Source organism: Asterias amurensis, chromosome 15 (genome assembly GCF_032118995.1).
Source record: "Asterias amurensis chromosome 15, ASM3211899v1".
NCBI lineage: Eukaryota > Metazoa > Echinodermata > Asteroidea > Forcipulatida > Asteriidae > Asterias > Asterias amurensis.
In genome coordinates this window covers 2,430,528-2,455,557 of record NC_092662.1, presented here as the reverse complement: position 1 = coordinate 2,455,557, position 25,030 = coordinate 2,430,528, and the positions used below count along the sequence as shown (strand labels likewise).

Below are 25,030 nucleotides of genomic sequence, written 5' to 3'. Positions count from 1 at the left end.
ACATGAAACAGTTGTAAGAAAAAGTTTGTCTTTCCTACGCACAGTGTATCCATGGAGGAATAAATTAAAATCTAATTTATTCCTCCATGGTGTATCAAACCACGATTTTAAAGTAAATTAAGGCTGTGAAATCGAAACGTTAGCTTCTACACCCCCACAAATATGAGGGGGGGGAGTGTATTATTTGTGTTGTTTTGGGGGGTTTTCTGGTTTTTTTTCCGGCATTTCTTGAAAAGATGCAAAACGGAAGAACAGTTCGTTTTTTCGGGGGTTTTTTTCCTGCATAAAAAATAGGGCGGGGGTGCCGGTGTCCGAGGGAATTCTGTCCGCCGGAGACTACTTCAGTTTGGCGCATGCGTCGATCGATTTTCCTGCTCGATCCCTTACACTCAGTAATCCCGGCCATAGCGGGTTTTTTTTTCCCAGGAAGGATGAGGCCACTCCTTCTTTCTCACATGGGCGCAACCAACCAAGCGTGTCTAGAGTACCATACAGGAACTACGTGCAAAATTTTCATCAGACACCCCAACCCACAACAGTCCCTTGTCATGTCTAAAAAAAGGACCCGCAAGCGCGAGCGCAACCACACCACTACCCTTAATGAAGTGTAACACCATCTGGTAATAAACACACGAATCAGACAAATTATTTATTTTATTGCTACACATTATGAAGACTTTTAATAATTATGTTCTTCATCACTCTACCATAAACTGAATGGAAAAGGTCACGGCTTGTTCTCTACAGCAGTCAAAATTAACATAGAATAAGTTAACATAGAATATTTTGCAGTGCTCAGCAACGCTGGTTTCCACTTTTGAGTAGAAAAGTAGCGTCCATGCTTAACTTGGGGAAACTGCCACACTCAGGTCAGTACAAAAACTGTTCAACCTCAAGACACGGGACAAGTTTCTTTTGGATCTTTTTTTTAACGCACAGTCAAATTATTCATGTTTAAAGGCAGTGTTATGGGACACTATCTTGGTTAATATCCCATGCATAAAATAACAAATCTGTGAACATTTTTATGGACTCAAATTATTGGTCATTAAAGTTGCAAGACAATACTGAAAGAAAAAAACACTCTTCCACTGCCACCGCAGGTATATTGAAACTATTTTGATACCACGTCTGGAGGAGGAATACATAGGTAGGATATTTGATATCCTTCGTAGTTGTACATGTCGTCACTCTCGAACTTCATCAGTGCAACGTTGCTCTTGGTCAACAAACGTTGTCCATGCAGAGAGTCGCCGCAATATCTGAAATGTAGAGGGAAACACTTCGGTTATAACGCAGGCCTTTTCAAAACCACATCGTGGGCCTAGTATTGGGGCCGTCCACGTCAGTTTAGGGCTCTCGTTTACGGGGTTACAAACAATGCTGTCTTCATGACATCTGTCCGATAATTATAGCTTACAGGCACTGGGCACCTTTGGTAATTCTCAAAGACCAGTCTTCTCAATTGGTGTATCTCAACACAAGCATTAAATACGAAACCTGTGAACATTTTTAACTCAATACTGGTCGTCGAAGTTGCGAGATAATGTGGAAGAAAACACACCCTTGTCGCACAATGTTGTGTGCTTTTAGATGCTTCAATTCAAGTTTGTATGCTAACAATTTGAGTAATTACCAACAGAGTCCAGTGCCTTTAAAGACACTGGACACTATTGGTAATTGTCAAAGACCAATCTTCTCACTTGGTTTATCTCAACATGCACAAAATAACAAACCTGTGAAAATTTGAACTCAATATTGGTCGTCGAAGTTGCGAGGAAGAAAAAACACCCTTGTCACACAAAGTCGTGTGTTTTCAGATGCTTGATTTCGGGCTCCTCAAAATCTAATTCTGAGGACTCGAAATCAAATTCAAATATTTAAGTGAAAATTTACTTCTCTCTCGAAAACTACGTTACTCCAGAGGGAGCCGTTTCTCACGATGTTTTATACTATCAACAGCTCTCAATAATTGCTTGTTACCAAGTAAGTTTTTACGCTATTAAAACAATTATTTTGAGCAATTACCAATAGAGTCCAGTGGCTTTAAGCCGCCAACTAAGACTTAGATCTTTTCTCGGTTTTACTTTGTTGATTTGTTAATGTGTATTTTACTTGATTGTTTCATGGCTAAATTTTACTTACATTATGAAAACATATTCGCGCGATGAGCACGTAAAACCCAATAGTTGATGTGGGACACTTGATCTCTATAGTTACAGGTCAAAAGCGGTGGGACCAAGTTGGTCCTTGAAATTCGAAAGCGCGTGAAACTTCCCCTTGCATTGGTCGCCAGCGCTAGGGTATCATAACGCTCAGCCAATGAAATAATGTCTTCATGACCTCACTGGAGGGCGCTGTTTGGGTCGTATGACGTCATATGGAGGCGTCTTTACGATACTTACTCGTCTGCGTAAGTTTCCGTGATCAAATCGCCCGTCATCATATCCATCTTGTCATAGAAACAGTCATAGCCCTCTATGCTAAATAATGAAAAGTCCAGTTGGACGACCTCGTTCCTCGAACACTATGCACATAAAAATACCCAAAACACAAAAGAACGGTTGTGAACTTAAAGTCGTGAAATCAAACAAATCAATGATAGAAGACACTATTGTGTATAATTATACCTACTTGATGGGTAGATAACGTGTGGTTTTATAGATTGTGTCTTGCAATCTACTACCGTAGATTTTCGGAATTCGGGAGACTTCTTAGTTCTGAAAAGAACTGTCCAGGAATCGATTTCACAAAGAGTTAGGACTAGTCTTATCACGATAGGACCAGTTAGTTATTCTTCCTAAACTTAGGACTATCCATGCAATTTGTATATCTCCTAGGACTGTTCCTAACTCTTTGTTAAATCGACCCCTGCTTTTGTAGCTGCTCCTAGAGGGCGTTTACACATATTTTTCATCGTGGAAACCATCTCAATACATTTTTACAATAAAAAATTTCCCTTTAGGCGTGGTGTTGGTAAAGTAGTACTCCAAATACAAACTTAATTTGTGTAATGTCGCTGTTAATGACAGTACACCGTTTTTAGAAATACTCTCCTTGGAAGTAGAAATACGGTTTAGATAATTCAAATCAATGTAATCAAAACTGAGGCCAGAAGGAAAAATAGTCTGGTCCCTCTTTCGCAAAATGAATAATGATCAGCCTTGTGTACAGGGACAGTGACCAATTGGTTGCCATACTATTAATTGTAGTCTTACCTCGATGATATAACTGCATTTGGCGTTGCTGGGGTAGTTTTCAGGGTAACCTGGGGATGAAATAAGCCCTGATTCTTCCAGCTGGTAGTGGCCGCTACATTCTAAGGGGGATCAACAAAAACAAGAGATAATTCACGCACCATGTATACGCATGATCACCATTAGACTGGTCCCCTGTAAAGACAGGTACTGGTCTTACATTCACAATGATATCATTGGATGAATTCGTTGGTTGATGAACTCGCAGTGACGAAGCTTTCCATTTCTTTGTTATGATTGGTCTGCTCCGAAGTGACGTAGTTTGTCATAATACCCATAGCAGTTTATTTTTGCATAACTGTTGGGCACGTTTGTGTGTGTACACTACGGATCTCCGTCTAGTTCAATTTTGGATGCGATGTCAAAGGTCAATATGTAGGATGGCAAGGCCGGTATGTCTTTCTGGCGTTTATTCACGAGCCTCGAACAAAAGTGTGGCGTTAGTGTTTAGGCTACCCATGCCACTGGATATATCAACCCGATCGCAGTGTCCTGGGGGAGAGTATTCTGTAGAATGACAAATTCTGGAAGTCATACTTTGATTTGTTGATTAAAGATTTTGTACTTCGCTTTAAATGCTCTATGCGCTTTGGAAGCGTTGTCCTCGCAGGTCTCCTGTTTGCAGGTCTCTTTTTTTACACTGTATGTAAAAATGTTTAATTATTGTTACGTGTGAACGTGGTTATATCACTACAACAAGAACACAGAGAGTTGCTTCTTTGTACCTGTTTGTTGAGTAACGACGAGTTCACAGTAAGGGCCTTCAAATTCTGGCAGGCAGTCGCACGTACAATGCTTGTTGGGAACTCCACCACGCTGACACTTATCCCAAAGGTCGTCGGGACACGCAGCTGTGTCAACCAAAAGAAATAGGAAATACATTTACAATCCCGGCCAAAATGCGTTGGCCACACACTCGCAACGTAAATATTCCCTGTCCACTTCCCCCCACGGCCCAATTTCAAAGAGCTGCTTAAGCACATCATTTTGCTTAGTTAAGCGAAAAAATCCTTGCTTAGTAAAATCAGATTTACCGGCCAAGACTCCACTCAATTATTGTTATGCTAAGTAGACGACAGCTAAATACCAGTCACAAGCAATATTGCATGAAAAATTGGCCAGTAACACCTGTAAAATAAGCGAGCTATTTTTGTGCTTAAGCACATTTTTTGCTTAACTAGCTCTATGAAATTGCCCCCCTTCCACATTCCACGTCCCCCGTCGATCCCCAGCTCAATGTTGACTGTAACGCAGAAGACCGTGCAATGAGAGCCAACATTGAAAGGGGGCGCGGGGGCCGTGACATGGGAGCCCGGTGAGATGCCCGGGAGTGTAGCTTTGTGAATATGATGGGGGAAATACAGGGGTATTATTTTATTGGGGTGTGGGTAGGGTGGGGTGGGGTGGGGTGAAGTGTTAAGAAACGAAGTCTGGATCTGAGAACAAAAGAGATCCAAAGGACTTGAAACACTGTGTGGACTTTCACACGGCCAGTTTTCACTAGTGGTTTTTATAGTGCTGAATAACATGATTTCTCCTGTACATAACAAAGAAGTATACAAAGAGAGTGTTTGCGACGCTGCGTACACGAAGTGTGGAAGTGACAACAAAAGAGGTCCACATAGTGTAGAGAGTTGAAACAACATGTGGACTTGGACATGTCCACACACGCATATCCCCAGTGTTGAAAAACAGGATTGTCCTGTTGAAATAGTGTATCAAAGGAATGTCCACCATGGTGTGCCCAGTAGGCATAATCGATGTTGAAATTATAATACCAAAGCTATAGCCCTTTTCACACTATGTGTTTAATTTATCATATGAGTAGTGTATTATTATCTCGCCTGTCAGAAAGGCATGTGAATGTAGGTACTGGCAGCAGACGTACGTGAAATCCTTTGTTCTCTGTAATGTGCTCATGCTCAGAACTACGTAAGCAATTGACTTACCTGGTAAGTCTGCTGCCACCTAGCGTTCCAAAGTCTCTTCGTGTGACTGTTTAATATATACGGTCATTGCACATTAATACTTTACATACCATCCACACCGTAGATAGCGTTCACAGTGAATACGTCTAGACGAGACATTTTGTCCTGTTTACCCATCTTGTAGCTGTCCTTTTCAATGTGCGGAATGATAGTTGATGACCATTGACTGCGACTAAATGCCTTTCAATTTGGAAGAAATAATAGGATTATTGAGATCTTAGAAGTCTTTAAAACTACTCGAGAAACTTACATGAGAAAAGAGTATTTTTTCTGTTCATGCAGAACCAACACAATTTTCAGATTTACACAATGGTACTACCTCAAACATCACCTTATAAGTTACGTAGTCTCCAGTTTAAGGGCACTTTTGGTAGTTGTCAAAGACAGTAGTTTCACTTTGTGTATATCAACATGCATAAAATAACAAACCGGTGAATTGGTCGTCGAAGTTGCGAGCGAATAATGAAAGGAAAAAAAACACCCTTATCGCACAAATTGTGATGTCAGATGCCTGAATTCGAGATATCGAATTCAATTCAAATAATTATTTTAGTGAAAAATAAACTTATTTCTCAAAAATTACGTTTTTCAGAGGGAGCCGTTTCTCACAATGTTTTATATACTATCAACAGCTCTCCATTGCTCGTTTTACCAAGTATACTAAGTTTTAATGCTAACAATTATTTTGAGTATTACCGGCTTTAAACACTACTCGCATTATGTAATCGGCCTGAGCGGTTGACCTATATCAGTGTAAAAAACAATACAGAAATTATTCCAACAGGCAAAAGTAAAAGGTTTGTTAAATACTTACACTTGGACCGTAATGCATGATAGACTGGAGATCGTACGGGGCAAGTAGCGGTTGATCAACCTTCATGAAATTGTGCTCAAATCCCGGTAGGATGTTGGGCTCAATTATTCTGATAAAGTCATCTCGGTCACTTCGGTTATGCTCGTGGATGCGCCCAAGGGCGTGGCCGATCTCATGGAGTATAACACCAAGCTGAAAAGGGTGGTGTTTGAAATTACATGTCGGCTTCATGTAAAACAGTGCTCATATAATCCGACTCAGTAACGCTCAAGGCGGTTCAACATTCGTATTTTTTTCTGCAATGTTTATGTGGCTACCAGATAGACTACTCCTAGAACTCTGATGTTCGTACCGTTATCGTTTCTCACTAACCTCATGGGGTATCATGTCTCACAACACAAACGGTTCTTGATTTTCTGTTCTGTTGGTCTTTCCATTTAAACACAAAGTCTCTTTAGGCTTGATTGTGTTCATTGAATTCACATTGACCTTGACAGTGGTCCACAAAATACACCCGCAATCTCAAAATTGTTAAAAGGTATAAACAAAAATGTTTAAGCATACCGAGTTACACGTTCCTGTTTGAAGTTTCATTTTTCCACGTGGTCCAACGTATCCTATAGTACTGGTGCATCTACAAAGCACGAAAACAAAATATTACAACAACAATTAAGGATACTTAAAATAGCTATAAAAGCTTATAAAGGGACAATAGCTCGTCCCTTGTCTTATGGTTTTTGTTTAAGTGGGCCTGTGTGCATGTTCGGGGTTACCCTTTTACACCAATGCCATTTCTTGTATGTATTTGTGCAATGAAGGTAATCAAATAAAATAAAATAAAATACATAAAATAATAGTAATAGGGAGGTTTCGCACTCGAACGGATACGCATACGCACACGGTTAGCTATCCGTAACGTACGTACGTGTAGCAAGCATGACATCTGTGTCGTCTGTACGTATAGCGGATAGCGAGTAGCGTATGACGTCATAATGATGACGTATCCGTCGCACCGTATCCGCTCGTATGCGAAACCTCCCTAATATCGAAGTCTACGCGCACGTATCTACCAAACAATGTAGTTAGGGCGCTAAGTAAACAAACTTTCAGAAAGATAGATTATTGCAGTAATGAATTCTGAGACCCAATTATTTAGCACCTTAAAAGGGTCTATATACAAAGGTGCTATCGTGCATACAGCAGCCACAGCCAGGAACACCGGGGCAAACACCTTCTCTTTCTTTAAGTGCACCGAGTTCTTTTACATGCGTTACACAACACATGGGACCAACGGCTTGACGTCTCATCCGAAGGATGAAGCAATGGTTAAGTGTATTGTTTTAGGATACAAAGCAGTGTCACGACTATCACCTATAGTGTTAGAAAGATTCTTAACGGCACAAGATTGTATTTTAAAATTAACAGCTCTGTCAAAAGTCACATTATTGAGAGATGGATTTATTTTGTATTACCCTTTGTTGAGTCCATACACAACCATCGGGACTGTAGTGCCACTGTAGTCATCAAGCGCCTCCTCAAATGTTACAACCGTGTGCTGTTCGTAGATTTCAATCGCCTCCAAAAACACTGGCTTGATACCGTTGTCTGTAACGAACGAAATACCCCGTAATTTCAATCTTCAGATGTGAGACTAGGATCACGTGGGTTTTTTTCGGACGACACCCTCCTTGACAAATTTCAATAACTTCTTGCTTCAAATTTGCCCTGAAAGGGGGTCAGTAATGCACCAAGAAGGGCCCAATTTCATAGAGCTGCTTAACATCAGAAAATGTTGTGTACCAGTTTCCGGCTTAGCAGTAAAGAGCAGGATACCAGTACAAAAATGCACTTGTGACATGGCATTTTGACTGGTAGTCTTAATAATGTAAGCATATTGGTGCCGTGCTTAGCTACTTTTTGTGCTGTAAGCATCTCTGAGATATTGGGTCCAAATTACGCAACTGGAATAAAGACAAACTCACCAAGTGACGCGTCAAACCGATAAACGAGGTGCTTGTTCGGCCATTGAGCGAAGGCTTCTAGGGCCATAAGCCGTACCTCATCTCTGTTCTCAGCTGTGGCTTCCCTCATGGCGTAGTAGACATCTTTCTGTTCCGGAGTGAGCTCCATGTCACCCTCAACACACCCTGGGGAGGGCGTCATCTCTGCCCGGGCAGCCTCTCCGTCACGCCCGCTCAGGAGCGCCACCGCTTTGCTGCTGAAGTCATCCCGCATCTGGATTTCAATAAAGCAAATTCTTTTGTCGCCTTTTCGAAACGATGACTGAGGGGTTCAGGCTTAAGCTTAACCATTCGATTACTTTTATATACCACAGGACTTCACACAGGCTGACGGAACCTAGGCATATAGCAAACGGCACAGCGGTTTTGAAAGGGGCTTATAGAGCTAATTAATAAACGTTTGGGAAAGAAGTTATTTCTAACTGAGTTAAATTCGAGACCTCAGCTGAGGTCGAGTTCAAGTCATCTTTGTAAAGCACACGACTTGTCTAACTAGTGTGTTTTTTTTATTTTATTTTTCTCTCGCAACTTCGAGGACCAATTGAGTCAACATTTTCAAGGGTTCGTTAGTTTATTCATGTTGGGATACACGAAGTGAGAAGACTGGTCTTTGACAGCGTTGCGAGTAAGCGGATACTTAGACTTGTGGACAAGCAAGTTTATGGTCCCACGCGGTGAGAGAGTGGGGTTGCAGCGGTGCTAGCTCTCCACGCAAACTGCTGGTTGCGAGACTACTGTGCGCTGCCCGACTTCTACTCCCATAATGGGGAGTAGAAGTCAACAACCAGCAGTTCGCGCGAGAGCAGTGACAACTCGACTGTCTCACCACGTAGGACCATTAACGACTTGTCCACAAGTCTAGTAGATACTTGACTTACCCCAGACTCACTATTGTTGAATCCTGCGAGGGCATGCCCAACAAGCAACAGGTTGATCAGTAGGTTCTTCATTGTCGTTATCTTCAGCCGCTCCTTTCTCCTAATGAAGACTGGGTGATGGCAACGCGGTCTTTTATTTGCTGTCAGTTTGAACAATTCATGAATAAACATTGTATCTATAATAAGCCTTTTCGTAATCCCAGCTTGCATTTAAAACTGCAAATTAATTTTAAAATATTAAATTAATCTATAACTGTAAGTGAATTTACATCTGTAAAGTTTTATGAGTTGGGGTGACAGTATGTGTGTCAGATCGACAGGAGTAGTTGCCAAACAAGGACCAGAGGAACCGATTGACAAATGTGTGAATAAATGGATTTTAAATTATCTTTTCGATCTGTTGTCCTCCTATACCCCTGGCAGAGAAGGTTTGAGGTCCTCCCCTGATTAATCCCTTCTCTGTGAGCACAGGCCTTCTCTGCCGGCTCCAATTCGGAATTTTTTTCTGACTTGGCCGAAGGAACGGAACAAGTTACCTAAACTCATCGCGGGATTATCTTCTACGGTCATTTTCAAGAAAAACTTCAAAACCTAATTGTTCAGTCAGTCTCGTCATTAATCTTATGTTGTTTTGTTTTTCTAGTTTCTTTGTATTGTTCTTGTTTATTGTTCAGCGCTTTGATCTGTGTTATAAATTCCTATATTATTATTATTACTATTATTATTATTGTTAAATGGATTTCAGTTTTTCATTAATCTCATTAACGTTCCAACGAATTTTTCACAATTTTATAAAAATTAATAATAAATAATAGAGCTGTTACAATCCATTTACCAACCAAAAGGACCTGTGTATATACACAAAATGGTTAATTTCCTTGACGTTTCGACCCTTGCAGAGTCTTTCTAAAACGCAACAGACATAAACAGGTAAATGTAACATAAGCAGGAGCGTTCCATTCGATTTCAAAATTATTTTCAAAATTGTGTCATTAGGCCGATTTTTATTTTGGTTTACGACAGTTGCAGTTTCGCACGATATACCGAGATAAATGCCTGGAGGTCAAATAAATAAGGAGAAAAGAAGCCACTAATTAAACCGACTTGATATTCAAAAAGGTCTCGCATGCAAGTTATTGAACCTGATGATGCCAGCATTTTGTGAAACCGATTACTATTAGTTTATTTGTATTTCGTGCTAATCCATTAATATTTTATTGGTTTAAACCAAGCATTTAATTTTCTTTTTTAATTAGCTTCAAGATTTGAATTTTTTTTTTTTGCTTTAATTAGTTTATTCAATACTGCCCTTTTGTTCATTTATTTATTGTTTTTATAATTTGTTTTAAATAACTTATTGAATACTGCTGTGTTCTATAATTTGTTTTAATTTGTTTCAATTTGTTTTAATTTATTTATTAAATACTGCGTTATTCTTCATTCATTTCTGACCGGCAGAATCTCTTGTCTTACTGGAACTACATGCAAATTGCCACCAGACACGCCACGCCTCATTTTAGTAACATTGCTATCAATGGGAGAAATTCAAGATGGCTCCACCATGATAAAGGTCCACTCTGAATCAGGAGAGTGTTGGTTCGAATCCCGGTACGTCATGACACTTTGTGCTCCTGAGTAAGGCACTTGACAATAATAGACCCTTCCCATGAAAATATGTAAATTGCACGTAGCGCGTGCGCACTAACGTTTTGGTTGGCAAAATGAGGGAACATCGCGCTGTTTTGTACACGGCTAATGGGTGCGTAACGCAGACGTGATTGCGCGTCTGTTTAGTGCACAACTCCATGGCGTTTGCCAACCAATAGGGTCTGTACGCATGCGTGAATGTAATTAGCATATTTCAGGGGAAGGGTCCATTTCTTCTCCCCACCTTGGAGTAATGGGTACACGTGAGGGCAGAGATGGTTATTGTGATTGGTTTAGCCGAGTAGCGCATTATGATGTTGCACAGGCTTTGTAATCTCAAAGGCAGGGAGCTAAGACGGTTTTAAAGAATGAATGTAGCTACGGCGCCATCTGATTTTTTTTTTTCAATAAGATAATTACATTCAATGAAAACGCAAACCACAGACGGAATCAAATTACAGGTTTTTGTTTACAATGTGTGAAGTATTAGAAAACAGTTTTATCGTGAAAGTTATGGTATGTGAATCATAACAATTGTTCAAATGAGTCTTGAGAAATCGAATAAGAAACGGTGGGACTTTCTCTCTGGTCTTCGGCATGTCTGTCATTTAACAACAGCGGCAGTAGACTTGTGGGTCGGGACCACTAGTCCAGATAGACTTGATTCAAGTCCCATTCTCGTGTGAGAGGTCCCTAAGCTTACCTCAACTTACTATGAAACAACCCGTAGCATACAGTACAGTGCGCGCTCGCCGTCAAAATGTGGTCCCGAGAATGCGGAACAGGTTTTGGAATGCAGAGCAATACAAAACAGTAGTTTCCTGGGGATGCCACGGGATTTGGACTTGAGTCAAGTCTATAGTCCTGGGGGAGAGGTTGTTCCAGGGTGAGTGTTTATATCACAACTACTTATTACTGATTTGGGGTTGGAAAAAAAAAAAAATTAGAGTGGGATTTGAAGTATTTGAACTATTGACTGATACGAGTAGGAGTGAAACCGGTGAGTATACAAAGATTTTGGCTAGTGGAAAAATCTTGTGATAATTTTGATGTTTCATGCCAGTTGGGCTAAAGTTACAAGGGGTAAGCCTTGCTGCTCATTTATTTGGATGTTCAATGTCATTTGGGATAATATTACCAGGGCTTTATAAGTAAGCATTGATGTTTATTCATTTGATGTTTCGTGTCATTTGGACTAAAATTACACTAGGGGTAAGCCTTGCTGTTACAAAGGGTAAGTTAGCCTTGCTGCTCATTCATTTGGATGTTTCATGTCATTTGGGTTAAAATTACAATGGGGCAAGTCCAGTATTCTCATCAAATTTGGGGAAAATATCGTTTCGTTTAAGGACCACGAGGGGCAAACCCAGCACGTACGTATCTAATGATATCATTGTATCCAATGGAATCACTGGATCTGATCTGACAGCAGGGACCTCAACCTCGTTCCCAGGGGTGATCGATCTCACCGCGCCATTTTTTTTCCCCAGCATGCCTTGCTCGATCATGAGTGGCGAGATGTATCGATACGGCGCTGCTCATGCTAGCGAGGCTGCTGCATGGACCTGTTTTTATGCTTGCATATAAAGAGAGAGGAAGTCTAGTACACATTTCGCCATTGACAGAATCTCCTGCCACCCCACGGTCAAAGAGGACGCTATGACGAATATTATTCAACACAACTTGCCGTATGATGCGGGGAGGGGGGAGCACATAATATCTGGAGGACCGGCAGAGAACTACGTGCAAAATTGTCATCAGACATCCCCCCCCCAATCCCCCACCGCAGTCCCTTGTCCAAAAGGATCCGCAATCGCAACCCACTGCCCTAAATGAAGTGTAACAATGGCCTATGGTAATGAACACACCAATCAGACAAATTAATTATTTCCTTGCTACTCTATATGAAGACTTTTAATAATTATTTTCTCCATAACCATATAAACTGAATGAAAACATTACGGTCACGGCTTGTTCTACAGCGGTCAGAATAAGTAAACACAGAATATTTTGCAGTGCTCAGCGACGCTGGTTTCCACTTTTCAGTAGCGTCCATGTTTGGGGAAACTGCCACACTGTAAGAACCTTAGACCTGACAGTACAAAAACTGTTCCAATCTCAAGACTACTTCAAGACAAGTTTGTCTGAGGTTTGTTTTTACGCACAGTCATAGTTATTCATGTTTAAAGGCATTTATAGGGACACTATATTGGTATTATCTCATGCATAAAATAACAAATCGATAATCATATGGACTCAATAATTGATCATCAAAGTTGCAAGAAAATACTGAATGAAAAAAAAAAACACCCTTCCACCCAAAATTGTGTGCTTCCAGAGGGGACGAAATCAACTGCCACAGCAGGTATATTGAAATTATTTGTATATCACGTCTGGAGGAGGAACCGTGACGTCTGGAGGAGAAATACAGGCGTAAGACATCTGAAATCCATCGTAGTTGTACATGTCGTCACTCTTGAACTTAATCAAAGCAACGTTGGTCTTGGACACCACCTGTTTTCCAAGAAGACTTTCTCCGCAATAACTGAAATATAGAGGGGAAAACTTCGGTTATAATGTTTAAGACCTTTTCGACCGAAACCACGTCATGGGCCTATAGTATTGGCCCCGACAGTAAAGGGCTCTCGCTACGGGGTATCAAACAGTGTTGTCATCATGACGCCTGTCCGTTTATAGCTAAAAGCACTGGGCACCTTTGGCAATTCTCAAAGACCAGTCTTCTCGCTTGGTGTATCTCAACACATGTATTAAATAACAAACCTGTGAAATCTTGAACCATGAACTCAATTTGGTCGTCGAAGTGGCGAGATAGTAATAGAAGAAAAAACACCCTTTGTCGTCCGAAGTTAATTTTTGTGTGCTTTCAGATGCTTGAATTCAAGTGTGTATGCTAACAATTTGAGTAATTACCAATAGTGTCCAGTGCCTTTAATCTGCTATATGTTACTATTACGGTTTGTATACATCCAACTCGTTATGAATACGCTTTGTATATTATGCTTAAAATTCAAAAATCCATCGTTAGCTCAGCGTATCCCAACTGTTAGATCAAAAGTAGTGGGACCAACTTGGTACTGGAAGCTCGAATGCACGTGAAACTTCCCCTTGCGTTGGTCGCCAGTGCTGGGGGCCAATAACTACCACAATGAGGGCGCTGTTTGGGTGTTGTGACTTCATTTTATGGGTGCGTTCGTTTAGCTTCCCTGGGTCTACCCCGCGGTGTTCACGACCACTCACCGCTCTCGTGGTTACGTCGTTTACCTGGAGCCAGCCCCAAGTGACCCACTCCACAAGGCAGGGCATTGGGGGCTGACCTGGGTGAGCCCCTGGAATGACGTCAAAAGCTATTAGAACCAGCCGGGGCAGACCAGGGATGACCCAGGGAAGCTAAACGAACGCACCCATTATTATGGAGGATACTTACCTGTCATAGTAATTCGCCATCGTCAAATTGCCTATCATCATCTTAATGTTATCATAGGAGCAGCCGTAGCCCTCTATGTTGAATACTTGATAGTCCAGTTGGACGACCTCGTCCGCTGCACACTATGAACAAAGACAAAAAAAACGGTTGGGAATAAATTCGTAAAATGAAACAAATCAAGTTCAGTAGAAACCGTTGTGTATATTATATCTACTTGCTGGGTTGATAATGCTTTTTTTTAAGGATTTGGGTACTTTTTTTTTCAAAATGGCCATAGATTTACATTAAACCAGAGTTTGAAGATGATGATAGTAGAAAGCTTCCCTTCAAATCTTACTTACTGAGGTACTGTAGTTTTTGAGAAATGAGAATGTAATGAAAATACGCTTGTAAATGCTTAAAATAGTTTTGGTCCTATGAGACCAAAATTATTTTCATGACATTGTTTTACTCATTACTCAAAAAAACTACTGCATTTCAGCATGTAATATTTTCAGGGAAGCTTTCTACTATCATTATCTTCAAACTGTGTAAGTTTAGTGTAAATCTGTGGACATTGTGTTTTTTGTCCTACAAAAAGTACATAGGCCTACACCCTTTAAATAGATTCTGGCTTGCAAACTACAACCGCGGAGTAGATTTTCGGAATTCGGAAGACTTCTCAGTTCTGAAAAGAACTGTCCAGCTTTAGTAGCTGCTCTCCTACAGGGCGTTCACGTATTTGTCATCGTGGAAACCCTCTCAATACATATTTACAATTATCATTCAATACATTTTTTTACAATTATCATTTTAAAAACAATATCCCTTTAGGTGTGGTATTGGTAAATGCTCAAATACAAACTTAACTGTTTTTTGTTTTTTTTGTTTTTAATACTTTCCATGGAAGTAATACGGTTTAGATAATTCAAACCTTAGGGTGCGTTCGTTTAGCTTCCCTGTGTGAGCCCCTGACAAGAGCTAAACGAACGACCACTCACCGCTCTCGTAGTGACGTCGTTTACCTGGGGCCAGCCCCCAAATGACCCACTCCACAAGCAGGGCACTGGGGGCTGACCGGGGTGAGGCCCTGGAATGACGTCAAAAGCTATTCGAACGCACCGGGGCAGACCGGGATGACCCTGGGAAGCTAAACGAACGCACCCAATGTAATCAAAACCGAGGCCAGAAGGAAAAATAGTCTGGTTCCTCTTTCGCACAATGAATGATGATCAGCCTTTGATATAGGGACAGTCACCATTTGTTTGCCTTACTATTTGTTAGTCTTACCTCGATGATGTAACTGCATCTGGCGTTGCTGGGGTATTTTTCAGGGTAACCTGGTGATGAAATAAGCCCTGGTCCTTCCAGCTGATAGTAGCCGCTACATTCTAAGGGGGTCAACGAAAATAAGAGATAATTCACGCACCATGTATACGTATGATCACCATTAGACTGGTCCCCTGTAACTACAGGCACTGGTCTTACATATACATAGCCCACCTTGTTGAGCTTTAAATGGCTCCGCTTTTAACATCGGTCTCATCACTGTCGCCATTACAGCCCACCTTCGATACATGTCTACAAAAACGCTAAGTTTTCAAAGGTCGCAAAATGCGTGGTAGTTTGATTGCAAATTTCACCCATTTAAAAAAGTGCTACACTATTCCAACATACCTCATTTTATTCCTTACATCTGTGGAATTACTATAACACATAACAGGGCTTACTAAATGATGACTTTGTCCAGATGTGATGATTTGAAAGTTGGTTTAAAACAACGTGTACGACAGCGATGAGACCGATGTTAAAAGCGGAGCCATTTACAGCTCAACAAGACAAGGTGGGCTAACATATTATACAATGATATCATTGGATGAACTCATTGACTGATGAACTCGCGGTGACGAAACTTTCCTTTTTGTTATGATATGGGCCCAATTTCATAGAGCTTGAAAGACACTGGACACTAGGTGTATCTCAACATGCTTAAAATAACAAACCTGTGAAAATTTGAGCTTAAATGGTCGTCGAAGTTGCGAAAACACCCGTTTCAGATGAATTTGTGTGCTTTCAGATGCTTGATTTCGAGACCTCAAATTCTAAATCTGAGGTCTCAAAATCAAATTTAATTTTATGGAAAATTACTTCTTTCTCGAAAACTACGTTACTTCAGAGGGAGCCGTTTCTCACAATGTTTTATAGTACCAACTGATCCCCATTACTCGTTACCAAGTAAGGTTTTAGGCTAATAATTATTTTGAGTAATTACCAATAGTGTCCACTGCCGGTTAAGAGCACCGAATTCAAACTCTGGTATTTCTGATCAGCAGAATATTAAATTAAAAAGATGCGCACAAATAAAGATACAAAACTACGAAAGAATACATATATATATATAACAGAAATAGGGAGTTGCTTCTTTGTACCTGTTTGTTGAGTAACGACGAGTTCACAGTAAGGGCCTTCAAATTCTGGCAGGCAGTTGCATGTACAATGCTTGTTGGGAACTCCACCACGCGTACACCGATCCCAAAGGTCGTCGGGACACGCGACTGTATCATGATCAACCAAAAGAATGGGAAATACCTCAACAATCTTGGCCAAACAGCTTTGGCCATACGTTTGCATTTCGCAAATTAAATATTCCCTGTACACTTTTCCCTGACAATAAACGTTCCACGTTCCCCCTCAACCCCCCGCTCAATGTTTAGTTGATTGCAGAAGACCGCGCAATGAGAGCCAGTTGAAAGGTGGGGGAGGGGGGGGGAGGGAGGCGTGATGTGGGAGCCCATTGCGATATGCCCGGGATTTTAGTATGATGGGGGGGTACAGGATACTGGGGCGTGGGTGGGGTTCGGTGGGGTGGGGTCAAGCGTTTAGAACGAAGTCTGGATCTGGTAACAAAAGAGATCCTAAGGACTTGAAACACTGTGTGGACTTTCACATCCCACGCACGGCCAGGTTTCACTAGTGGTTTTTATAGTGCTGAAGAACATGATTTCTCTTGTATCATAACAAAGAAGTATATACAAAGAGAGTGTTTGTGACGCTGCGTACGAAGTGTGGAAGTGATAACAAAATATGTCCACATATAGTGTAGAGAGTTGAAACCACATGTGGACTTGGACATGTCCACACACGCATATCCACAGTATTGAAAAACAGGATTGTCCTGTTAATAGTAATGTCCACCACACAGTAGGCATGGACAGCTGTTATTTCAATGTTGAAATTATGATACCAAATAGTGGTTAATTTCTCATCCTTTTATGAGCAGTGTGTGGTAGTATCTCGCCTGTCAGAAAGGCATGTGAATGTAGGTGCTGGCAGCAGACTTACCAGGTGAAATCCTTTGTTCTCTGTAATGTGCGCATACTCAGACCACGTTAGCAAAGGGCAATTTACCTGAAGTCTGCTGCCACCTAGCGTTCCAAAGTTTCTCTTTCAGGCGACTGTTTACGGCCATAGCACATAAATACTTTACATACCATCTAAACCGTAGATAGCGTTTACGTTGAATATGTCTAGACGAGACATTTTTCCCTGTTTACCCATCTTGCCTTTCACCGTTTTATCGAGCGGAACAATCGTTGGGAACCCGTTATCGTTTGCGAAGGTCTTTCAATAGGAAGAAATAACAGAAATATTAAGATATTAGAGTTGTTTAAAACTACTCAAGAAAATACATGAGAAAACAGTAGTCAACCAACGATTCTTTTCTATTCAGAAAAAAACACAATTTTCAGATTTACACAATGGTGCTGTTTCAAACATCACCTTAGTCTTGGTCCCAAGACCATTGGTGTTGCGCGGTCACACACAACCAACGTTCCGATTATGCACGGCAAAAACTGTCCACGCTTGTAATGAACGAACGCTAGCGGGCGCTCTGTTTCTCTGATTTAGATCTCACCATGGTCTTGAATATTTGCAACGACGGGTCTTAACTTTTTTATTGTTTTTCGGCAAATCTCCCCCGACTTTCCGGTGGAGCCAATCAGAGGCTGCGTTGCGGTTGGCTCATGAATAATTCATCAGTGTTGTGCATGTAGTGTACAATGCATGCAGTAATTCCATTGCATGACTTTTGCTTTACTCTGTGTGTGGGTATATATGTTTTTATCGGAGTATAATAATGTCCAGATCAGTAGGATTTGAAACTTTGACACAGGGTGGAAATACGATAAAGAAAGGTTTGTGGTACCAGCACAAACATTTCTGTGTATAATGTCCAGATCCAGACACCTGCATTGCCATGATATGCAGCTTGAAATGCGATCGTGGCGTTATGCTCCCGACGTGCCAGGGCCCACACTGATGAAGCCTGTATTGGCTAAACAATTTGCTTATAGTTAGCACAAAATAGTATTGCTTAGCAGAAACTGGTTGCCAGCCAATTTTTAATTAAATTTGAAATTTTGTAGTGCCCAAGTAAATTTTTGGATAGTAAAGAAATTGTGTACAGTATTTTCTGCCAAACAGATATTAACTGGTGGGCCCTGTAGTGTTATTCACAGTGAAAGTTTTTTAATCTTGGGGGAAGGAAATCTTGAGGGATTCAAAAGCATCTTTGTGAGAACGTATTTTGAAACGTAACCGTAGCTGCATATCTTGGAACGTAAGCGTAGCTTGACTTGGGATTGAAAGCGTACTTTTTGATATTGTAGCGTAACCTATTAGTATCTTGGAGTGTATAAGCGTAGCTGAGTAGCTGCGTAGCTTGGAACGTAACAGTATCTTTTGGTGGAGCGTAAGCATATCTTGGAACATAATTCATAGCTGCGTATCTTGGAACGTAAGCGTAACTTGACATGGGATTGAAAGCGTACCTTTTGATATTATGGCGTAACTTGAAGGAACGTAAGCAGATCTGTAAGCGCAGCTGAGTAGCTGTGTAGCTTGGAACGTTGACATCTTTTGGAACGTAAGCATATCTTGGACTGAAGCGTAGCATCTTGGAACATAAACGCAGCTGCGTATCTTTGAACGTAGGCATAGCTTGACTCGGGTTTGGAAGCGTACTTTTTGATATTATAGTGTAACTTGAAGGAACGTAGACCTAAGCGTATCTTGGAACGTAAACGTAAGCGTAGCTTGACTCGGGCTTGAAAACATACCTTTTGATATTATAGTGTAACTTGAAGGAACGTAGACCTAAGCGTATCTTGGAACGTAAACGTAGCCGAGTAGCTGCGTAGCTTGGAACGTAACCAAATAACATTTTTTGGGAATGTAGTCGTAACAATATCTTTTGGAATAACTCATGAGAAATTTCGAGTTTTGATTGCTTGTCCAGCGGCGACTACTGCTATTCAACTCCCAGTTATTTGAGGCGAATAGTCGTGTCATTAAATTCCACTAGTTGCCCAGTTTAATCATTACCTCAAAAATAACTCTTCATTCACAGAATTAAAAAAATAATACTTTGTTTGACAAAATTATGCTTTGAGGGAATTTTGTTTTAGCATTATTTTTATTTAAACCTTTTATAAAAAATTCTCATAATTTTTTTAAGCTACTCACACAATAATACTGTCAATATAACAATATGCGATATTCCTAGGTTTTGACATCATCAAAATTACCTGAAAACTCATAACAAAAAGAAATTAGGGGCCATGAATTAAAATGGAGCATATTGGAACGTTGCGATCATAAGAAACAACGGATTCGACACCCGCAAGCTGGGAGTTCATAGCGCCTGGGATTTAACACCTTCAACCCCACGAGACACGGCATGGGCGGTACGTGATATTCCACAAGGCTTATTTCATGTTCGGATTGCTCCACGCCGTGGGGCCATACAGCGTCCGATACACGGACTCTCTGAATGCTAATTTTACGTTCGATTTTTGACCATTATTTACGATTTCAAATCGTCACGTATCCATAATCTGAATAGGTACCTATACTTAAAATTTCACTGTTTTCCTTTTAATAGGCCTATAATGACCACGGAATCACTCTTTGAGCAAAGATTATTAAAAATAGACCGCCGATCATATTGACCTTTGACTCGATCTAGTTTGAATAGTCATCTTCAATTCGTCACATGATATGAATATTGCATGCATTAAAAGTAATTTACATAGTCTGGCCACGCCTTCAATTTGCAAATATCCAAGACCATGGTGAGCACAGGACATGGTGAGATCCGTAAATCAGAGAAACAGCGCCCGCTAGCGTTCGTTCATTACAAGCGTGGACAGTTTTTGCCGTGCATAATCGGAACGTTGGTTGTGTGTGACCGCGCAACACCAATGGTCTTGGAACCAAGACTAACATCACCTTATAAGTTATGTAGTCCCCAGTTTAAGGGCACTGGTCACTATTGGTAATTGTCAAAGACTAGCCTTCACAGTTGGTGTATCTCAACATATGCATAAAATAACAAACCGGTGGATTGGTCGTCGAAGTTATGAGCGAGTAATGGAAGAAAGAACACCCATGTCGCACAAACTGTGTCAGATGCTTGAATTCGAGACCTCAGCCGCGAGGTCTCGAACTCGATTCAAATATTTTAGTGAGAAATAAACTGCTTTCTCAAAAACTACGGGTTTTTGTTTTTTTCAGAAGGAGCAGTTTCCCACAATGTTTTATACTATCAACAGCTATCCATTGCTCGTCACCAAGTTTTCATGCTAACAATTATTTTGAGTATTACTCTTAGTTCTGGGGCCGATTTCACTAAGAGCTAAGATTGATCTTAACTGCAAATCAATCGCAGTTGCTAAGTAAAGTGTGATGTCACAATACAAACCACTATGGTGATACTGGCAATTAGTCTTACAATGCATTATATTGCTTTGTGAAAGCAAGCTTTTAAGGTAATGTAGGCCAGACATACACTACCGAGTCAGAATTTACACGCATCCTGTATGCGTCCCGACTCACTGAACTAAATTTATAGCGTTGTGTAGAAATAACACAGAAACAAAAATAAAATTTGTGTAAAATACTTACCCGGCCAGAATAGTGCATGATTGACTGAATGTCATACGGGGAAAGTAGCGGTGTTTCAACCTTCTTGAAGTTGTGTTCAAAGTTATCAAGGATGCTGGTCTCATTTATTTTGACATAGTCATCTCGATCACTTCGTGTATGCTCGTGGAAACGCCCAAGGGCGTGGCCGATCTCATGGACTACAACACCAAGCTGAAAGGGTGGTGTTACCGTGTTTAAAATTGCATTTCGGAATAATTTTTGTAAATAATATTATGGCGGCTTCTTGTAAAACAGTGCTCATAGTATCCGTCACGACGTTCAAGGCGCTTCAAAATTCAATATTTTCCTGCAATGTTTATGGGGCTATAAAAACGTAAAGCTCTACTCCCAGAACCATGAGGTTCGCTCCATTTCCATTTAAAACACAACATCTCTTTTTGTTTTATATCAAATCTCGCCCAAATTAGGCTTCATTGTGTTCATTGAATTCACATTGACCTTGACAATGGTCCACAAAATAACAATAATAATAATAATAACGAGGTCTTAAAGAGCGCACAAATCCACAAAAGTGCTCAGGGCGCATTACAGAGAAAATTCAAACAAAAATAACAAAAAAAAACAGATTAAGTACAAAAGAACGGATCTATAGACATGAGGTGTGTTTTGAGAGATGTTTTGAAAGAGTGAATGGAAGTGGATGTTTTGATGTGAAGAGGTAGTTGATTCCAGATACATGGTGCCGCAATAGAAAAAGATCTGCCCCCCCCCCCCCCCAGGTGCGATTTGACTTGATTTCTTGAAGAAGATATCTGTTAGCAATCTCAAAATTGTTAAAGGGTATTGTAACAAAAATGTTAAGCATACCGTAATACATTTGCCTGTTTCAAGATTCATATTTCCAGATCGGGTGTATCCTATAGTGCTGCGACACCTACAAAATATAACGATAAAAACTATTACAACAATTGAGGATATACGTAAAATATATATAATAAGGGAATCAATGTGTGGTGAAGAGGTTTTCAACTATAAGTTTAATCCCAACAAGGCCTGGTTCTTGATGATGTTACATGCCTTTAAATTGCGTGGTTTCCTTTTACCTTGTCGACTAACACGGTCGGCCATTTATGGGAGTCAAACTTTTGACTCCCATAAATGGCCGACCGTGTTAGTTCGCACAGTAAAAGGAAAACCACGCAATTTCGAGGCAAATTTGTGTGGATCATTGTATTCTACTTTTAAAACATCTTTCCAACCATATGCATTTTATAAAAAACGGTTACAAACGCTTTTTATAGACCAACTCGTCCGATCCAAGGCAACGTGTTCCTTTAATATTGTAAGCATAATGTTGCCGTGGTTCGCAACTTCTTGTGCTAAAAGCATCTCTGAGATATTGGGTCCAAATTACGCAACTGGAATAAAGACCAACTCACCAAGTGACGCGTCAAACCGATAAACGAGGTGCTTGTTTGGCCATGGAGCGAAGGCTTCTATTGCCATAAGCCGTACTTGATCTCTGTTCTCAGCTGTGACGTCCCTCATGGCGTAGTAGACATCTTTCTGTTCCGCTGTGAGCAGTATGTCACCCTCAACACACCCTGGGGAGGGCGTCATCTCTGCAATGGAAGACTCTTCGTCTTTCCCGCTCAGGAGCGCAACAATTGCGCTGCTGTAGTCTTCCCGTACCTGGGGTTTCAAAAGCAAATTCTTTTGGTACCTTTTCGAAACGATGACTGAGGGGTCAGCTAAAACCATTCAATTACTTTCATATAACGCAGGACTCTCACACACAGGCTGACGAAACCTAGGAGTAGCCAACGCGGCAGAGCGATTTCGTTAAAGAGCGTTTTGATAAACGTTTGAAGTTTACTAATGATTTGGGGTAATTTTGTGAACACTTTTAAATGGCTCGGCATACTATCATTCTTTTGATTCTATCTAGTCTATACTTGATAAAGAAACAAATTTATGACCTGTCGGGACCTTTTGCACGTTTAACTAATCCTACCTCCTTGATTTAAAGACACTGGACACGTGGTTTTTGAGCAAGATGTAATTCCTCACTGAATTAAATTCTAGATCTCAGCTGAGGTCGAATTCAAGGCATAAAGCATAAGACTTGTCCGACTAGTGTTTTTTTTTTCTTTCATTTTTCTCTCGCAACTTCGAGGACCAACCGAGTCAAAATTTTCAAGTACTGGTCTTTGACACTTACGAATAGACCCCTTTTTTTTGGGGGGGGGGGGCAGCATTGCGAGTAAGTAGATACTTAGACTTGTGGACATGCAAGTTTATGGTCCCACGCGGTGAGAGGATCGGGTTGCAGCGGTGCTCTCCACGCAAACTGCTGGTTGCGCGACTACTGCGCGCTGCCCGACTTCTACTCCCATAATGGGGAGTAGAAGTCAACAACCAGCAGTTCGCGCGAGAGCAGTGATAGCTCGACTGTCTCACCACGTAGGACCATTAACGACTTGTCCACAAGTCTAGTAGATACTTGACTTACCCCAGACTCACTATTGTTGAATCCTGCAAGGGCATGCCCAACAAGCAACAGGTTGATCAGTAGGTTCTTCATTGTCGTTATCTTCAGCCGCTCCTTTCTCCTAATGAAGACTGGGTGATGGCAACGCGGTCTTTTATTTGCTGACAGTTTGAACAATTTATGAATAAACATTGTATCTGTAAAGGCCCGGTCACACAGGCCCCGATGGATGACGAGAGCGAAAACGAAACCGTTAGAAATGCACGCCCTTGATTGGCTGAATAATCGTGGGATGGGCGTATTCTGCGTGGAGCAATTTAGCCAATAGAATGCGTTCTCTTGTGTGATCGTTATCGTGTTCGTTATTGCTGCACTGTGACTCAGCCTTAAATATTTTCGTAATCCCAGCGTGCATTTAGAAGTGTAAATTAAGTTAAAACTTTCAATTAATTTGTTTTAGGAGTTGAAGTGGCGTCTGAGTATTTTTCACAGGTAAACTTGTCAGATCGACAGGGGTAGTTGACAAACAAGGACCAGAGGAACCGATTGACAAATATGTAAATGAATGGATTTTAAGTGGATTTAAGTTTTTCATTCATCTCATTAACGTTCCAACGAACTTGTCACACTTTTATAAAACTTAATATATATACATTAGATAATAAAACTAGCTGTTACAATCCATTTACCAACCAAAATGACCTGTTTGTATGCATAAAATTGATAATTTCCTTGACGTTTCGACCCTTGCAGAGTCTTTCTCAAACGCAACAAACTTGAACAGGTAATTGTAACATAAGCAGGAGTTTTCCATTCGATTTCAAAATTCTTGTGTCATTTAGCCGATTTTTTTTTGTATATTTATGACAGTTGCAGTTTCGCACTATATACTGAAATAAATGCCTGGAGGTTAAAGGCAGGGGACACTATTGGTAATTACTCAAAATATTTATTAGCATAAAACCTTTCTTGGTGACGAGTAATGGGGAGAGGTTGATGGTATAAAACATTGTGAGAAACGGCTCTCTCTGAAGTGTCATAGTTTTCGAGAAAAAAGTAATTTTCAACGATTTTGATTTCGAGACCTCAGGTTTAGAACTTGAGGTCTCGAAATCAACCATCTAAATGCACACAACTTCGTGTGACAAGGGTGTTTTTTTCTTTCATTATTATCTCGCAAGTTCGATGACCGATTGAGCTCAAATTTTCACAGGTTTGTTATTTTATGCATATGTTGAGATACACCAACTGTGAAGGCTAGTCTTTGACAATTACCAATAGTGTCCACTGCCTTTAAATAAATAAGAAGAAAAGCTTATTAAACTGACTTGATATTAAAAAAATGAATTATACATCCACTATTATTTCATTGGTTTGAAACTTTTTCTTTCTTTTAATTTTTTTTATATATTTCTTTTTTTTTACTTTTAATTAGTTTTGTTTTCAAATTCATTTATTAGATACTAGTCTAATCTTCATTTTCTTTGTGTTTTTATAAATTGTTTAATTTGTTTGAATTAATTTATTCAATGCTGCTGTTTTCTTCATTTATTTATTGTTTT

At 40.4% G+C, this 25,030-nt stretch overlaps 3 protein-coding genes across 3 annotated transcripts; all 3 read right to left on the bottom strand.

Annotated features, from left to right (window-relative positions):
* Positions 1–736: 736 nt before the first annotated feature.
* On the bottom strand, positions 737–9,040 carry LOC139948030 (protein SpAN-like). The gene is made up of 10 exons (XM_071946014.1): positions 8,959–9,040; positions 8,042–8,294; positions 7,532–7,664; positions 6,624–6,693; positions 6,060–6,251; positions 5,296–5,425; positions 3,983–4,108; positions 3,219–3,319; positions 2,406–2,527; positions 737–1,262 (listed from the first exon to the last, which is right to left on the bottom strand). Exons 1-10 carry the CDS (start codon positions 9,028–9,030, stop codon positions 1,115–1,117), a joined length of 1,347 nt encoding a protein of 448 aa, XP_071802115.1. The 5' UTR covers positions 9,031–9,040; the 3' UTR covers positions 737–1,114.
* A 3,462-nt stretch (positions 9,041–12,502) lies between these two features.
* LOC139948164 (blastula protease 10-like) lies at positions 12,503–22,743 on the bottom strand. Its single transcript, XM_071946223.1, has 8 exons — positions 22,417–22,743; positions 21,845–21,911; positions 20,996–21,187; positions 17,521–17,650; positions 16,459–16,584; positions 15,320–15,420; positions 14,051–14,172; positions 12,503–13,150 (listed from the first exon to the last, which is right to left on the bottom strand). The coding sequence occupies exons 2-8, from the start codon at positions 21,872–21,874 to the stop codon at positions 12,982–12,984; spliced, it is 870 nt and encodes a 289-aa protein (XP_071802324.1). The 5' UTR covers positions 21,875–21,911; positions 22,417–22,743; the 3' UTR covers positions 12,503–12,981.
* On the bottom strand, positions 21,895–23,575 carry LOC139948379 (uncharacterized). Its single transcript, XM_071946519.1, has 3 exons — positions 23,490–23,575; positions 22,417–22,669; positions 21,895–21,911 (listed from the first exon to the last, which is right to left on the bottom strand). The coding sequence occupies exons 1-3, from the start codon at positions 23,559–23,561 to the stop codon at positions 21,895–21,897; spliced, it is 342 nt and encodes a 113-aa protein (XP_071802620.1). The 5' UTR covers positions 23,562–23,575.
* Between the last annotated feature and the right edge of the window lie 1,455 nt (positions 23,576–25,030).